The sequence below is a fragment of the Hydractinia symbiolongicarpus genome, chromosome 2 (assembly GCF_029227915.1).
Source record: "Hydractinia symbiolongicarpus strain clone_291-10 chromosome 2, HSymV2.1, whole genome shotgun sequence".
In the NCBI taxonomy this organism is placed as follows: domain Eukaryota; kingdom Metazoa; phylum Cnidaria; class Hydrozoa; order Anthoathecata; family Hydractiniidae; genus Hydractinia; species Hydractinia symbiolongicarpus.
Genome location: NC_079876.1, coordinates 12,895,731 through 12,914,758, shown reverse-complemented (window position 1 = coordinate 12,914,758; position 19,028 = coordinate 12,895,731). Strand labels below are relative to the sequence as shown.

Here is a 19,028-nt window from a genome sequence, read left to right as displayed (position 1 = left end):
GAATAATCGTTACTAGTTTTACAAGAGTTTTTCCGTTAGTTGTACGCTATGGTATAACTTAAGGTTTTTTAATTTATGATATTGTTTATTAAGTTAAACTTTTCGTACAATAAGTACATCATCAAGCTATAACAAGACAAATAGAATCATTCTTTCTTTCTCAACACACTGGTACCGTGATCGTGGCTAAGCGGGATGTTTTTATCGGGTTATTGAAAAAATAAGTTGTATTTGGGGAGGTAGTTTTATTTTACAGACCAGATAATTATATGCTCTACTTTGGCGCTGACAAGTTTTGTAGATGGAAACCGTCCCATTAGATTCGGACAAGATGGTTTCTATTTTTCAAGATCTGTTAAGGAAACGTCTTTGCCTTCAAGTCTTCAAGTGTGTTCATGGAGACGTGTGTGAAACCTTTGTAAATTATTTCGAAAAAATGACAAGCAACACAAGAATCATTCACTACGACTTCCTAAGATTAAGCTGGAATCAAGTAGAAAAAGTTTCTTTTTAAATGGCGCAAAAACTGTCAACGAGCTTCTTCTGAAAATACGTGCTTCGACATCAATAGAAGATTTTGTAAAAATTATATGAAGAGATTTTTAATTTGTAAATATTAATTTTTACCAACACATTTTTAGTTATTATTTTAAATTTTATTACTATTTTTGGAGGGCTGGGAAACAGGACCCATGGAAGAACAGAAATTTTGTAATTATATATATTTTGTATATTTTACTAATTTTGAATGGAAAAATCCTGTATAAGTATTCCTTATGAATAAATAAATAAATAAATATTAGCGATAATTTTATATGTACACAAATACTTAACAAGAAGCCCTGGGGGCCCTAAGAATTTCCGCGCGCTACAAAAATATTTGATGAAAACCTGCTAATTCGTTGTGTTATTGTGCCAAACATTCGAAGGGGTTTGGTGCATGAACCTCTGAAAATAAAGCACACCAGTGACATTATATCTTACAACAAACGCAAACAAAACGAAACGTGTCATTAAACTAACATTTTAAAAGAAATTGCTAACAAAAAATACAGCCTATCATTCATGGTTGAAAGTCTTGCGATTGAAACGTTTATGGTCTTAAACGGCATTAGTTGACAAAAAATCAAAATTTTGATGTGACCATCATTTTCAGCATACTTTTTTTTATTAACTGTGTCAATTTTTATCGAAAATAAAGCAGTTTTAATTTTTGGATAAATTTTGGCCTAAAATAGCATTTAGGTGACAAAAATCAAAATTTTGATGTCACCATTATGTTCAGCATACTTTTTTTGTTAACTTTGCCAATTTTTGTTGAAAATGAAGTAGTTTTAATTTTTGTTGGACCAATTTTGGCCTAAAATGACATTTAAGGTGGCAAAAAACCAAAATTTTGATGTCACCATCATGTTCAGCATACTTTATTTGTTAACTGTGCCAAATTTTGTTGAAAATAAAGTAGTTCTAATTTTTGGACCAATTTTGGCCTAAAATGACATTTAGGTGACAAAAATCAAAATTATTATGTCACCATTATGTTCAGCATACTTTTTTTGTTAACTGTGCCAAATTTTGTCGAAAACAAATACCAATTTTGGCCTGAAACGTCAATACGAGACTTCCCAGTAGTAAAGGAGCTTGGGTACGAAGTTTACATCTGTGACTGGGCAACGTGAAATCCCAGGGTCGATTTTTTCTCAAAAAATGCTCCGAAAGAAAAAAACGACGGTTTTAAAGAATTTCCTACGCCTTCGGGCGCGGAAATTCAAAAAAAGTCTTCGTCTCTGCAAGCTCTCCACAGCACATCTTCTGGTTATAATTACGAAAAAAGCATGGAAACGAGACGAGCAATTAATTTTTAAAGATTAATAACTTAGAAAGGAGGCAAAGAAATTTTCTCCGTATGAAGATTTCTTTGCAATAATGAAATCATATCGAAACGAGGCTATAGCTATGTGAGAGTTTCATTACGCCACGTAAAATATAGCAGTCAAACCTTTTTAGTTGGGAACGAGACAATTTTGATGCAGCAAAACCACGTGACTTAGAACATGTATCTTTCCATGATACGAAAATAAATCGAACAAAAATTGTTCCACAGTAAATCAAAATCAAATCAAATATATTTTATAAAACTCACCCGAACTCATACATAAATAGGTATATAAATATACTTGATATAACACAATACTATATATAAATGAGTGGATTCACAAGGAAGGTCAGAGAATAGCTGAAAATTCTGCTAATAAAAATTCTGATCACCTTTACTATAGACAGTGTGAAAGAAAGGGATTGTACGATTGGTAAAAATTAAATTTAATTCTAATGTTTTTGCTAAAAAATGCGTTATAAGAACGATGAAATTTGTCTTCACGCTGATTTTTAATTACATGTTCATCCGACAGCGGCGTCTTTTACATTAACAACGAAAACAACGAAAACAGGGAAAGAGAAGATTTTGTTTCATTTCTAATTTGCCACAAATTCGGACGATTACCTTCGCCTTCTCACCCCTTGTTTTTGTACGGCGGAGTTTTTATGTTCCATAGACCTTTTTCCCCTTTTAAAAGTTCAATAAAATTTCTGTTTGTGAAGTTTCTTTCTTTCGAAATCATACGAATTTTTAAATCAATAATATTTCATAAAACAATCTGTAACTTCATTGGTTAATTCTCTTCAGACAAAATCTAAAAAGTTAAAACGTTGTAACTTTTCAGATTGTGACGACAAAAAAGATTTTTGTCAAATCAGATAAATCTGTCAGACACAATCTGATAAACTGCTTAAAATCATTTTATTCTGTAATTTGCCATTTTTTGCGCTAAGAACACAAAATTAAAACTTCAGCCTTTCCCTTTGTTCTTATTTTTCAGCCACTTCCAGCTTCATTGTTCCTATAAATTTGTTCTAATATAAATAAAGTATAAATATATATTTTAAATAATAAATAATATAAAACTAAAAGCAACATGGATTTATATTTGCAATAATTTATTATAGACATATATACAAAAAGATATATTTAAAATAAATATATATATGTATAACATATTAATATATATAAATGACTAATATAAATAGAATAAAAAATTTAACTGCAAACTTGTTCGTCATCTAAAAAATAAAAGTTTCTAATATCATAAAAAAGTGTGAAAATTTTCGAAGTTACTTAAACTTAAATAGATTGGTAAAATTACAATACCGCATAATTTTTAAACATTTTAAAAATTATCTCACCTGGTGACCGGATTGTTATTTTTTCCTGGGACATTTATCTCCTCCTTCTTTGCTGAAAAAATATTTAAAAATATTTAAATATAAACTCGTAACATATAACTAGCTGTTTAATTGTTTATTCTCGTTTCATCTAGTTGATAGAGGTCTGGGTACGAAGTTTTATTTAACTTAGTATTCAAATTATTTTTTTATAACTACATGTTTTTGTTCAACATTTTGTTTTATCTTTTTCATCTACTTAAACCAAAATTATCACATCTAATTGTATTTTAAATTATTTTAAAAATGTTGTTAAAATATTTTACTCTGCTTACAAACCAATCATTCCTTCCTATTTTTTCCTATCTTTTATCATTTAAATATTATAATCATTTTTATGTCTTAATATGACAAACTTAAAATAAAATACAAATTTATTCTTTTTTCTAATTTATTAAATCAACTTAATAACTCACTTCGTATTCTTTTATTTTTCGTCTTATTATTTCCCGCTTTTGTTCATTCTTCCATCTTCCAGCACGATCATAAGCTGTTCTTCCAGCTCCATCTTTGATTGTCACATCAACATTTTCATGACGCAACAAAACATCAACACATGAGATGTGACCAAGCGCTGCAGCATAATATAATGGTGTGATGTTGTCAACATCTCCACGGTTGATGTTTGTTACATCATGTCGACATAACATATCTAATATTATGTGACGATCATGAATTACAGCGTAATGATAACTGTTTTGTTTAAATATATTATCTTCCGTCCAAACATCACTCCCGTATGAGATGAGTATTTCCACCATTGATGTATTGTTGGTGTACAGTACTGTCCACATCAATGGTGTGCGTTCATCTTCATCTCTCATGTGAACGATGTTTGGATGAATGGATAGTAATTTTTTCAGTTTCTCGATATCGTTAGATTCAATAATTTCCTCGATATCTAAAAATACAATAATAAATGAACAAAAATTATAAATTTATAAATTAATGAAATATGATAACGAAAAATTTATGACATCGATTTTAAGATGTTTCTTCTTATTGTAATAGATTGGAAATTTTATAAACATAAAAATAGTGAAAAAAGAATGTTAATATATTAAACATTCACAAATAATTATAAAAACACAAAAATAAATATAAGAACAAACGAAATTGGAGTATATTATTTTGATGCCATCGGATTAATTTGCGCAAGTGTAAATTCTTAAATAAAAAATATTTTGAGATAATTTGTTCGTAGCGACAAAAAAATTATTGAAGAAAATAAACGATTATAGAAATTAATACAAACATTGATAAACAGATGAAATATTAAAATTGTAATAACACTATTTTAATGACGTCATCATGTATGAATTTGCAAATGGAGACCAAATTAGAAACACAAAATCAATTGTCTAAATCATGATGACATCAGCATTTTTGTTTAACTAATACATTCTTTATCACAAAACGGTTTCATAAAAAGAACAAGTTTAGTGACATAAGATAATTTAAATCTTCGGTACAAAATTTTATGTCGAAAAATAATTTATTGTATAATAACAAAAAATACGAGCGATATTTTTTCTCACACCGTTGAAAGTAATTTAGCTACCATTCAGAAAAATTTAAAAAATTTGTACGATAGAAATCTACACAAAATATTTTTAAAATGAAACTTTCGAGAGTTTTTTAACGATTAGTGAAAAACCTTTCTCACCTTATTCACATCCTGTTGTTAAAAGAACTCGTTTTTGAATGAAACATATTCGTTTTGGTTGAGTATGATATAGTGATAAAAATAGAATGACTGTACTTCAATATATTCGATTTTTTTCAGATTGTATGGAGAAAATTGCAGGATCAAGACAGAGCATAATCTCAAGCACGCAAAAAGAGTTTGTTAGTTTTTTCAGTTTAAATTCTAAAAAAAAATTAAAATTACACAGCTCTTAGTAAATAATCCGTTACTTGTAAACGGGTGTCTTATGAAAAAAAATGTAAATAAGAACCAGCTACTGCTTTTATCAAAATTAAATTTTCTCTAACCTCACACATTTTATCAACATTATTTCTTGAATGAAACATATTCGTTTTGGTTGAGTATGATATAGTGATAAAAATAGAACAAATTGTACTCAATATATTCGATTTCGTCTGCACGAATATTTCAAAGATTGTTTCTCTGACACGCGATCGGTTATTTGAAAACATGGGGTATCCCAACCTCGTCCTCAAGACCCCTTCCTATTTGCGCCGTCCCAATATAAGAAAGCAAATAGGGGTCCTGAGAATGAAGTCGAGGTAGTGTTTAGGGTGGTGTTTTTGGTGGTAGTTTTATTCTACAGACCAGATCATTATGTGCTTTCCTTTGCCACTGATAAGTTTTGCAGATGGAAACCTTCCCATAAGATTTGCACTGACTTGTTTCTATTAGCGATAATTTTCAAGTGTAAGTAGAGACTTTTACAAAGTACGGCACTATCTGCAACAATGTTGACAATAACTTTTCATGAAATCCCGTTGTACGCAAAACGCGCCAATAATTGCTTAAGAAAAGTTAAACGAAAGTTACAATATGAAATAAAACCATGGCAACTATCAAAAAAATGCAAAAAAAGTGACACAATTTAGGGAAAAACTTATATACGCTGTTTCTGTATCAATAATATTTCCATATCACATTTTTACTTTCTTAAATACTTGACGCTCTATCCACAAGCTCAAAATGGTTCTTTTCAAATCGAAGGAAAAATGTCAACCTTGTTTTGGGGGATTGTCCTGATCTGTACATGCTTGAAAAAATAATAGTATTTTCTCCGTCGCAAATGCTCCCGTTCTTGTTTCGCAAGGTTGCTAATAACTTGAAAAGAAGGCTCTTACAGCAAATCTTTAGGTTATGATGTTCTCGTGTCAATGACCAAATAACATGGAATCGAGGCCAGCCATTACGGTTAAATATAAATAACTTGGAAAGGAGGCTTTTCCCCGGTCCTGCTGACAAATTTTCTCCGGATGAAATTCTCTTTACAATATTGAAATAGTATGGAAACGAGGCTATAGCTTCATAAGAATTTCACTACTTCACAACCCGTATACTCAAACCTTTATGGTTATGGATAATGGCTTGTATTATACTAGGCCGTTCAACTATAAAAAGCCTAACAGTTCCTGAAGACAAGTTTATTAACTATCCTATAGGAGCCGAACTGTTCAACATTGCCCATCTTTTTTCAATAGTGATCAATTTGACACGGTGGCCAAATTTTGCGAAGGCATAAGATCTGCATTATCCTGCAACATATAAATATTGCGGAGCTACGCGTTGTAAACTTAATGTACAGGTAAAACTTTTGTTTAACAACTTTACACCCAATTCAAATAGTATTACAGTTAAATTGAATCTACAATGTATATTTACAAAATATACGCTTCGATTATACGATTTAACTACCCCAGCCGCCATCCCAATTACTACCCCAATAATTTTAATTAATACCACGCAAAAAAATAATTTTCATTCCTACCTCTTTGAAAATGCAATTAGAAAAATTATTAATTTCTTTTATGCTGGATTAAAACATTTTTTTACTGTTTTTTAATTTGCCACACTATATGTGGAAGAGAAAAAGGAGCCTATCAACCAAACAGGATTAAAAAATACCTTGACTATTTTCCGTTTGCTTTTGTTAAAGTATAGGGAGGCAACTTTATAGTAGAGGTCAGCAATAGTAATTGATTCAGAAGTAACGTTTTAGTTCAATTTTCTAAAGTTCGATTAAACTACATATAATTGTCGAGAAAATTGAAAATTCTTATTCACCAAAAAAAATGACCTTGAGAATAAAATATGGATCTCTAGTGCATCTTTGATTTCGTAATGCTTGATTATTTTAATTTTATATTTTCAAAGCATTTCAAAGAAAAGAGATTTGATTATATTAAAAAAAAAGATTTTTCAATACAATTACAGTTTGATAACATGTAAATCTTTTTGTGCTTCTGTTTACCAGGAGAAAGCTGCACTGGATATACAAAATATCCTATCAACTCAAGGAAAATAATAGTAGCAAAGTTAACATTTCACCATAAAGGAATTTCATATTTTACTTTGGACACGTTTCCCGGTGATTAATAAAAATTAAAATGTTTCACAAGCACTATGACTACGATGTAGGTCAAAAATATATCATTTCTGTTTCGTGATTATTTTTTAAAATCAATAAACAGGGTTGGTTAAAAATATGCGAGAGTTATACTGTTGCTGATACGAAAAGGTTTAAGAGATGTTACTTACTCAATCTAACATGCTAACGTACAGAACAAATGCCCTATAATTTGTTCAAAAAGGTCATGCTGATGTTATCAAAAACTAACTTTTATCTTTACTGGATATCGAAAGATAAAGCCGAAAGTCTGAAACAATCACTGCTGTCATCAAATGCTTAAAACGGATTGCAACAGAAGATGGACAACCTCAACCAGCCTTAACTTTTTTTAATAAATATAATAACTATTAACATTTATAGATTTGGTACGCAAATATTCAAATCACGTGATATAACGTATTATTTTGGTTTCAATGATTGGTTCAACTTAGCATCATCAAAACCTTTTTAATATTAGCATACAGAGCATACAATTTTTTTTTTGAAATTTACCAAATTTTATCTGTAGCCCTGTTTCCAAGCAATTGAACTTACCTTCAAAAGTGACAGACATATCTGCACGACTTGATGGAAGATTATTTCTAGAAATAAAAAATGGAGTACCTAATGAAACAAAAATAGCCATACCTTTAGAAAATCAATAGTAAAAACCACAAAAAAAACTTACACATGTCGATACGATACAACACTTTGAGCTTGACCAAAGTCGTTACTAGCCAAAACACGAAACTTGTATTTATTTCCAATAACTAAATTGTTGATAACACATCCACCAAACGTGATGACATGCTCTACGTTCTGCCATTGTGATCTGTCGTTCTCCATATTAATTACGTAACGATATCCTTCCTCATTCCAATTAATTGTACAGGAACGGTCGTTTGAAAAGTTGCAGCTCACGTTGATTGTTGGAGGCTGGAAACTAGAAATTAGATGCAGGCATAAAAGTGTACTACAAACAAGTTTAGAAGACATTTTGCAGTTCTGATTAAAAATTATACCTGCTGGTAATTTGCTTATACTACAAATAAATAAAAAGATGTATTTACTTTTTACGTATAACTCGCGCGAAATCATGCACATCTGATTCATCCTTTTCATATTTAATTTTCTTTATCCGTTCCATCAGATTTTTGTATCTGCGCGAATTTGTATTCACAAAACCTATCGATTTTTTGTCACTGACTTGCATTTCAATGTAATGTAAGTCTTTATTTGAATTTTTTGCGCATTCAACAGAAACCTCATTTAGGTACTCCGGTAACAGATCTTTAATGATATGTCCAGTTGATGAATTTGTAGTAGCAGACTGTATGTTACACGCGCAAACAATTATCAGGCGTTCAGTTACTCTGGACATGCCTTCTAACGTCTTGTGTCGCAACATAGTGTCATTTACGTCAATAGCACATACGGTTTCACAAAAGTCTGTTCCTCTACTACCGTGTACGTCGGTTATTATATTATAACCCACGTCTGCAGGAAGATCACACACTTTATTGCAGCGGTCGATGACACTCCATTCAGTTTGTTTGTTATAAACAAAATAATCCCTTCTGATTAAATCCAAAACTTTTCGAAACGTGATCATTTGTTCCACAGTGTTATGAAAAAATAAACGTTTAATATTAACAAGATCTAGATAGTATTCCAACGAGAGAGCTAACATGACAATACTTTGTTCTTCTGTTTCATTTTCATAATTAAGATGTATCAGTATTGGCTTTGTACCTTCAATGTTATGTCCAACTTCTTGCGCAGAGTTGCATTTCACTTTGGTTAGGGTTTTGATATCTTCAGAAACATCTGGATAATGTGAGGCAGCTGCAATTTTCTCTATATCCACTGGTTCTTCAAAAATCTTTTTACTTTCTTCGGCTGATTCTACTTGTGAATTCTTTATTTCTAAGACTTTACGCTGCTTTGAATTTTGTTGAATGGTAGAGCTGGTCGTTCCAGATTTTGCTGATGATATTTCATGATTTTTGTCCTGAACAGGATGTTTGATAACTGATTCAATCCCGGAAATTTTCTTCTCAAATTGTACCAAGAAGTTAAAATTATTCTTCGTTGTTCGCATTGATTTATTGAGGTAAAACACACGCATACCAGCTTCTTCGTACTTGTATTTATCATGGCTTTTTAATTCTCCAGATGAAACCAATATCCTGTGCTTTTCCAAAGATTGCAGAAACAACACAATCATGGAATTCTTTAAAGCCTCTTCCCTCTCCAAAATCTGCTTCAGCGATAAAGCTTCTTGTTTGTCAAACATCGCTCCATCAACTTCGTCACTTATAAAATGAAATGACATACCACCGTGTTTCTTTAACAACAACAGTAATAATTGGGATAAGGTTGGAAGTTTAAAGAGATTGAGCTCTTTCGCTAATTCAATTGCATTCTTTACTTTTACAGTGGTATTTTTGTTGCATTGAAATTTTGAGACGAATTTTTCAATACCTTTCAGCAGTATTGTTTTGTCACTCCACATGACATAATATATTGTGCATTTTCCTTCACAACATTGGTAAAGTTGTTTTAGATGAGATAAAGCAAGAACCGATTTACCACTTCCTAATGGTCCAACAATAATTTTCTTTTTAGATTCGTCAAACAAAATATTTGACTGTTCAGATGACAATAGAACACTGCATATTTTCCCATGGATGTCATCTTTGATTGTTGGAACAGTGTTCATAGTTTCTCTACAAGCCATGAAACACATTGCTTGACCCAATATGTTCATGTACTGCTCTTTGCTTTTGTGATCAAGGTCTTTTCTTGTTAATCCAAGAGATAGAAGGAAATTTTGAACCTTTGTGTCATCCGAGAAAATAGACTGATCTAACAATTGACAGTTTGCACAAACGTCGATGTTCTCTAACGTTTGGAAATTTGGTGCAGCAACAACATTTATAAATCTGGAGGTACTATTCAAGATAAATTGTTGATTGATTGAAAACAAATGTTTGATATCTGCCTCACCATTTTGAAATTCTTCCTCAATGATTGACCCACTAGTAGTTTTAGTGTATCTTATGTTGACGAAGGTATTTTGAGATGGATGGAGCAGCAGAAGTCTGTGTTTATAATCTTGAACACGATCACAATAAGTATTTAAATTTAGAAGTCTCAGATTTTCCGTGGCATTGTAATGTGTGAAGATCACAAACACGTGCCCAATTTCACTGAGAATTGACTTTAGTCGAAATGCAAAGCTGGAAATCTCTTCATTTACCATTGGTGGTGGAAATTGGACAGCTTCTTTTAGAAAGGCATTGTTGGATGTGCAGTTTTCATTAACATAATTTCTTGAAAATCTTAAGTATTCGTTTCTACTTTTTTCATATACTTCTCCACAACAGAACAGCTGAATGTTAGTTTCAAGAACAGGGGTGCTGATAATTGACTTAATATGTGCTGCAACTTTGTCGCTATTATGTGTATGGAGAGAAAAGTTACTTTCTTTGTTGTAATACTTGTGAGCGCAGGCAATGTTGACATCTACAAATAGTAATGAAAGTGACGTATAAAACTTTTAAGACAATTTTTTTTAAAAAAATTAAAAACCTAATTAGTTACTATTTACTGTCTACTTCAAAAATCTCTTTATTTCCATCAATGTCCAGCAACGATATGACAAGTTTTAGGATGTACCGGGTAGCTGCCTTATATATTGTTAATACAAGCTTATTGTCTCCTATTTCTTCATAAAAGTACGATGATTCTTTCAGTTCTACCTTGGTATCACTACCGTCCTGTTGTATAGTAATTCTCTGAACGGTTTTTAAGTTTTTATTATGAAACTTAACAATGATATTTTCTTCTTTGTCTTTATACATCCAAAAACTAAAATTAAAAATATAGTTGGAAGCTAATATTTTAAAATATTTGTCAACGAACTTTTATATTTCTGTATCTATATTATAATACCCGTATACGTCTGTCTGTCTGTCAGACAAAACGGTACCGCATGTATTGACACACACGCAGTTAGGTATTAAAAGGACCGAACCCGGGGATTTTTCCACGGACCACCAACTAGCACTTTATGATATTAATCATGAGTCTATATTACTGTTGTAATAACGGTAAAAAAACTCTTTAATTCTGATAAATGATATAATAGACAACGAGTAGTTTAAAGTAGATGCAAATTAAAGAGTTGTTTATGATTAGTTTTAATTAACTAATATCTTTTTTTACTGACTTTATAAGCGTAGAATAAAGTAAGCCTTGTAAAATCATTATTATTACTATTATTACATTTTTATAGGACGTGTTTTAGCATATAAAATATCTTTTACTGAATCATCAACAAATCCGCTGAATTAAAATTTCATTGATATAAACAATCGGCGACAAGGTGAGAATGTATAATCTGCTTTACATAAGGTCGCCTAATGTCTTTTTATCCCGATTTATAAGGCAGTATAATGTCAGTTTTCTAAAATCATTTTTCTTACTATTATTATATTTTTAAAGAAGATGTTTTACCATTTAAAATATCTTTTACTGATGTATAAAGAACTGATGTTGCTTACTACATACTTGTAACAAGAACTTTTAACAAGAATAGATTTAGTAATTAAATTTCAAAAATACGAAAGAAAGACGTTATTGTTAAATTTATATACTTTTAGGAAATTTTTCCTGGTTTAATAGGTAGAGATAAAAAAACAAAAACAAAACAAAACAAAACAAAACATGACAAACAGAATATTTTTTTTCATTGTAGAATTTTTGTAAAATGTGTGACACTTACTTCAAAATGGGCTCAGTCTTTACTGGGGCTATCAAAAATAAGAAAATAAATAAAAGCAAAAAAGTTAAAACAACCCTATTTAAACTATCTAAACTAAATCATTATTTGCACTGTTACTCAATAGAAACGCAAAGATCTAGCATTTCAACAAATTCAGTGTAACAAAATAGACTGAATTTACATGTGTTAACTGAGGGCTCATTAACAATATCCACAATTTGTGGTTGTTATGGATTGGCCAGCTACAGATTTATTTAAACCCTGCTTCAAAAATAAACTTTTTTTAAAATAAACAAACATTGGTCTAATGTAGTAGTTTCTTTTTGCTTTAATCTAACAAAGACGGGGAAATGTAAACAAAAAAATTCTAAAGTTTTGCCAACTAAAAGTTTCGACGACCTTTAGTATTTCAAACTATACACAAGATGACACAACGATAAAACAGTTTTGCAGTTTTTAAATCTACAACTGAAATGCACATACCTTCTCCTAATAGCTGTTGTGAGATGTCTTTTAATAGATTTTGAAAAGTTGTTTCATCACCTCTGTATAATTGGTAGTACATGTTATTGCCCAGGATCAAACTGAGCACATGGTCTGCTGGAGGTTTATAACCTTTCTCAACTATTACACAGATAATTTTCTTGTGTTGCGCACAGGCCAAGTTGTATTCTTTCTGACAGGTTTTAGATTCTTCATATCCCTTTGAAAGTAAAAGAATGATCAATTTTGATCCTGCAACGCCTTCTGCCATCCGTGCACCTAAATCTCCATACACTCGATCTTCATCAGTCCAAACAGAGTAATCCTGTTTTAATAATGACTCTTTAATCCTTTTCATGTACTCCTTGCCAGACGCATGATGGTAGGATATCATAATATCCCAATTTGCCTTGGTGGCCATTTTGTTTTTCTCTTTGCTTATCTAAGAACAATATATGTTATAAAATAGGTGCTGAAATGCGTTCACATTTTGTCACAGATTACTTCGTTTTTACACTGTTTAGCGTAATTACATTGTTGCAGACATATTGCGTTGGTACACCTAAAGGAGAGGAGGAAAGGGGAAGGGGGGGGGGGTACAATATGCTGACGGCCTCTTGGACTGGGCATAAGTTTTGTTGGCATGTGATTATGTGCTGAAATTTTGTGACTTTTTCTAACCTTCATTGGGACTTGTAATAAAAAAAAATTCTATTTGAAAAATCTTCATACTTTTCGCGGGGTATCAAAATTTTGGGACAGGTATAATTTTTTGTAAATTTTATAATGTGCTGACTTGCATGTATGAGTGTTGTACGATTTTGTATTAGTTAAATTTAGTATTCATTACATGTATGTTCATCACTAGGTGGTTACTAAGGTGTTGCCAAGAAGATATATGGGTCACAAAGCTAAAATACAGAACAGATTTAAAGGGAGTATCGTTTCACTAAAATATTGTCATTTCTAATCTCAGTATTGTTTTCCTTACCTCAAACATTTATAAATTCTAACCTTGTGCAAAGTTTAATGACTTCAAATGGATATTTCAGGAAATCAGATTTTTTGCTTTATCGATACAGTAATAAACTTCCTTACAAATATGACGTCATTTTCAATCCCAATGAAGTGATTAAAATTATTTTTTTATACAAAATATAAATCTTTCTACCCAGTGAATAAATCTACTAAGAATTGACGCCCTATCCGCAGTAATACTTGAAAAATTTAAATTTATTACAAAACTAGAAAAATAACCATGTGTGACGGCATTAGGCGTGTGTAAAGTGATTTCAAACACTAGAATAGCAATTACTAAAATGCATACTGTTGGCATATAAGGATGATTTTCATAGTATAGTTAGTACACATTATTTGAAGGATTTTGATGGTCGTCCAATAAAATAAAGAATTCTTCACCTTTATTTATTCTAAAAGATTATTTCATATAGGCTCTTTTTCTATAAGTCATATTATATTACATAAGTAGTGGAAGCCTACGTGAGATTTTAAGACAAAAAATAGGATTATAATATTGTCGCAATGAAGATACGTAGTGCCATAGTGATAATCCTCCTTCATCAAAATCCAAAGCATGAAACAAATCGCCAATTTTGCAAAGTTTTCTAAAGTGATATTAAATTAAATAAGTAGTATAAACTACCTGAGATTAATACGACAAAAGAAAAACAGGATTAAAATATTGTAGTCACGAAATTATGTAGTGTCATACTGATAATCTCCGTTTTTATTGTCTACCTACGCAAGAAAAGTACGCCAGATCACGAATTGTTCAGCATGATTTCCTTATACAGTGCACCAGTTTCATTTTATTCCGAACACGCTATCGCATTATAAAAAAGGGATATATTTGTCCTTTTATAAAAATATAGACTGTATTAATGAACTAAAATATTTGCTCTACAATCAGAGATATTGCTTAATATGATCGTATGTATGATTTGGTTTACATTTTTGTATCGTTATATAACAGAGATACATCACCGATAGTGCCGTCAAAAATCTCCAAAAGGGACAAAGATAGTCAATCACTTACGTCTCCTTACCAATACTAGCCCTGCTATCTAGTAAATAGTCTATCGTTAGTTAGGCCCTAGTAAGCGTTAATTAAGCTTGGCTTCCGATTCACGGTAACTAGCGGTAATGAGCGGTATCATTTTAGCAAGCGTTAACTAGCAGTAACGTTTTATGTTTCCACTTGAGAAATAAAACTTTAAATCATATAAATCATAAAAATTATCTCTCAGTTTAGAATGGATTCTTTAGATGAGGAGAAGCTATTCATTATAAAAGCAAACCCAAGTTTTTGATTATGAATGATGATTGAAGAAAGAAGAAGAAGAGAGATCAACGATTTCGGGTTCGTGACATTTACAAAAAAAGAACAAGTAGCTAGTTTTTTTAAATCTTCTTCGTGAATTACGACTTGGTGATAAAGAGTATTTTTATAAGTAAGTTTTATTATAAGTAAGTTTTTTTCATTGGTCTAATAATTGGTCTAATCTCTTTTTCATACTTTCACTTTTCAACAGATAACAACATTTCATTCCATTTTGAATAAAAAATTACCAATCATGAAAATATTACCGCTAGAAAGCAATAACTTGTTAACAAGCAGTTTTTATTTATAAAAAAAGTTACCGCGGATTTCATTACCACTCATTAGCGTTAGTGCCCGCTAAGTGGAAACAAAGCTTTAGTGCCTAGTGAGAAACGTGCATTACATTATCCTTAAAATAAATAACATCCATATTTTGTCTATTTTTTATCATGATTTGGTATAGGGATGATTTTTTTTAAAGAGTTAAGGTATAAAAATTGTGTTCATGTTGATGGAAAAAGTGAAATAGTCAAGAGGTAAAAACAACTTAATCTACCTTAATTGTTTTTTTAGTTTATGTCTTTAAGGCGTGAGTATAAGAAAAAAATGGTTTGTTTTCTAAAAAAGTTTTTTTTCAGTGATTAGATAAAAAAAGATCTGCGCTTTAAAATGGTGCAAAAATATTTTTAAAAAAATGTATTTAGAATAGATTATTATCCCCTTAAGATTATTTTGAAGTTTTTCTCCTATTTCCCATAAGAATATTTTCTTTTTCTTTTTTGTCTTCCAAAGCTGAATATAATTTACTGTGAAAAACATGGCAAAACCAGTTTATAAGTTAACAGCGAATAAAAATGTCCTATCGCCATAAAGCTTTTATATCATCAAAAAAAAGAAGAAAATCCAAAACAAAAATATTTGACCTGCCAGCTAAAAGAAGATTAAAGCAAAATGTTTCTACCGCCGATCGCCAAGCTAGCACTAGTCGAACAGATTTTTGTTTCTACAGTTTGTTTTTGTTTTACCCATACTCAACTGTGTATAATTGCGAATGTGAGCGAACACGTGCAGCATAAACAGAAGATGTGAAAAAGACCTGTTAACAAAATGGTCGTTATCATAGTGATCAATTATTATGCAGAAGTATAAGATTTCTGTGAGAAACTTAAAAGCTCTTTTTCACAGTGTTAAATTTTTAAGAGAGTATCACTTACGTTTTAAATCTCTTTTACAAAACTATAAAGAATGTGAGGTGGAGAGCACGCTTAGCGTGGAGAGGAATGAGTAGAACGCGAGTTATTGTGGAAAAAATTTTAATACTAAATAACTCCAAAAGTAAAAAACATTAAGAAAAAATTAAAAAAGCGTTTTTAGATCAATGTCTTGTGATCACAAAAAAGCAAACAGCAAACTTGAGAAATTATTAGTTTTGTAAAAGAAATCGCATTTGTAGGAGAGGGGTCATTTTTTTTCGTGTCTATTAAACCTTCAAATTTTATTTTTTCTTAATAATTTTTATAGCATTATATAGGTAATCATATAGGCTTTCTAAAAATATCTACATTAATATATCAAAATAAAGTTTTGGTGAATTAAAAGCATCTTAAAATATCACACCTTTTTTGTATACTCATGCCTTAAGGTTTAGTATAATTTACGTATAGTACAAACAACCTTACCTGTCAAGAGCCTCTTTCTTCTGCTTGGAGTTGCTATTCGTTAATGCAATATATCTCTAAATATTTAATGGCTCGATGCTCACAAGGAATTTCTTTTGATCTCTCTTAGAGAATCAATTTAATAGTATTATATACTATGAAAGTATTATGAGCCTTTTTAATTAAAACCTCGTTTCCAACCAATATATCCTGAAAAAAGAATACAAAAGATATTAGTCCTGGGTACGAGATAGTTATACTCGATGTTCACTGCATTTTCTCATGATCACTCTCCTCCTACAGATTTTCAGAAAGTTTAATCTCGACGGTTTTATAGTGAAATTCTTATCATAAAGTTCCGTAAAACCGCAACCCTTAATAACGGCAAGACTACTACTGTCTCATTACGCAATGCCAGATATAAGCCTTAAGGAAAAGGTATAACCTGTAATAGCTAACCCTAAAATTATCAGTGAAGTTATTTTAAAATCATCTTTATACATTTTGGAGGGAGAAAATGCAAATTAAGAATTATTTTTTTTCAATGCCAATTGATTGTTATATATACTAATTCTTCGGAAGTGATTGTAATTTTAGCAACTTCACTGCGTAGAAAAAGGTCAGGAATGCTTGACTATAACGTTAAAAATAAATTCAAACGGTTGCTGTGGAATCCTTTTGTTTTTATTTATTTTCTTCAATTACTATGACATCGTTAAAACTTAGGTAAAACTTGCCTAGGGTTTCCCTGGATACCTTTTTTCTTATCTTTAGGCAAAAATCTCCCCTTGTGTAAGAAATCTAAAGAAATATACAATATATAAGGGTCCTACTCACCCATGTAACTACTGTCAGTCTGTTGACTTTTTAAAGATTTTAAAAACAGGTAAATTTACTAATTTTTGTCCTGCACATATATTAACTAATACATATTTACTGACACCTATTTTGCAATATGATAGCTAATCCTGGCGTATTTTAATATTTTGAATTTATTAATACTTGTTGACAGCTAATCAACAAAAAGCCGTTTACGTAAAGACGCGGCATGATGTCTAAATTGAATTAGTCGAAAGCGTTGGTGTTGGAATGCTATTGTCTGAATCTGTTAATTAAGAATGTAGTTGAGACTTTTATTTTTATCACGAAAATATGTTGACCAATATGTAGAGTCAAACTTGTTATCATGCAAGCCTTTAAGTCCTTATTCTAAATCCAGTTTTAAACTCATTCCAGTACACTTCATAAAACGTTTGGTACGTTAGCTACTACACGAGTATTACAGAAAAAATAAAAAATTATTGTGTTTAAACAATTAAACTGTCTTGGATTGTTTCATGTTTCTTTGTTAGCATGTCGAAATCAGAGACCTGTCGTTGTAACTGTGTCCCCAACACTCGGTAGAATTAATTGCAGCGGAAAACAAATAGTAATTTGAGAAATTTGATCTTGCTGTCGTCAAAAACATAAAAAAGCTTCTGAAAAGTGAATTTGCGTAAATGATTATTGCAAATAGATTTTTTTCTTAATATTATTGAGCACATATAACGTCATTCGTGAATGTTAATACCTGTAAAACATTTTAACAAACAATTATATGCGAAAATTAATACCTGCAAGATTTATCATCATCCTCAAACTAGAATTATATTCTTCAGAAAACTCCCGAAGTTCCGACTTTGGGCTTATGAGGAGGAATTAAAATTTAGTCCGGTTTATGTCGTTTTCTTGTCCGCTAACACTTTTGATTGCATGTGTCCGCCATTGTGCATAAAAGAAAGATTTTAAATGGGTAAGTACTCTTTTAGATTAAATTATGGGTACCAAAAATATCTAGAAAACTTTTCAGCCATTATCAGTTAGTTTTGTAGGTGTGAAATGACATTTAAATTAGTTTAAGGATATTCTGTTATCCTTGTGCTCATCAAATGGACTACAAGAAAAACTGCTGCTGTCAGAACATGTAATCACTAATAGAGTTGTTGACACAGATAATTTGGACATAGTTTGATGTTTTGACTTTATTAATAAGATTGCTGACAGCTAATCTGCATACAGTCTACAAAATACATCTTTTTTAATGAATTTGTTGACAGCTAATCCAGACGCAGTTTGAAATTTTGACTTCATTAATGAATTTGTTGACAGCTAATCCAGACGCAGTTTGAAATTTTGACTTCATTAATGAATTTGCTGACAGCTAATCCAGACGCAGTTGGAAATTTTGACTTCATTAATTTGCTGACAGCTAATCTGAACACATGACAACTCGAATCATTTACGTAAAGACGCTGTATGTTGTTTAAATTAGATCAGTCAAAAGCGTTGGTGTTGGAATGCAATTGTCTGGATCGGTTAATTAGAAATTTGAGATTTTTATC

The 19,028-nt window shown here is 30.9% G+C and overlaps 1 protein-coding gene across 4 annotated transcripts; it reads right to left on the bottom strand.

Moving 5' to 3' along the window:
* Positions 1 to 1,352: 1,352 nt before the first annotated feature.
* LOC130629498 (uncharacterized) lies at positions 1,353 to 19,023 on the bottom strand. 4 transcript variants are annotated; one of them, XM_057442727.1, is made up of 11 exons: positions 18,261 to 19,023; positions 16,669 to 16,857; positions 12,649 to 14,273; positions 12,166 to 12,193; positions 10,990 to 11,249; positions 8,447 to 10,904; positions 8,065 to 8,319; positions 7,932 to 7,978; positions 3,699 to 4,183; positions 3,244 to 3,295; positions 1,353 to 3,120 (listed from the first exon to the last, which is right to left on the bottom strand). In XM_057442727.1, exons 3-10 carry the CDS (start codon positions 13,067 to 13,069, stop codon positions 3,278 to 3,280), a joined length of 3,972 nt encoding a protein of 1,323 aa, XP_057298710.1. In that variant the 5' UTR covers positions 13,070 to 14,273; positions 16,669 to 16,857; positions 18,261 to 19,023; the 3' UTR covers positions 1,353 to 3,120; positions 3,244 to 3,277. The 4 variants fall into 4 exon arrangements, with proteins under 4 accessions (XP_057298710.1, XP_057298708.1, XP_057298709.1 ...); XM_057442725.1 differs by lacking the exon at positions 18,261 to 19,023 and adding an exon at positions 17,485 to 18,246; XM_057442726.1 differs by lacking the exon at positions 18,261 to 19,023 and adding an exon at positions 17,485 to 18,246 and having other exon boundaries at positions 12,649 to 13,090.
* Between the last annotated feature and the right edge of the window lie 5 nt (positions 19,024 to 19,028).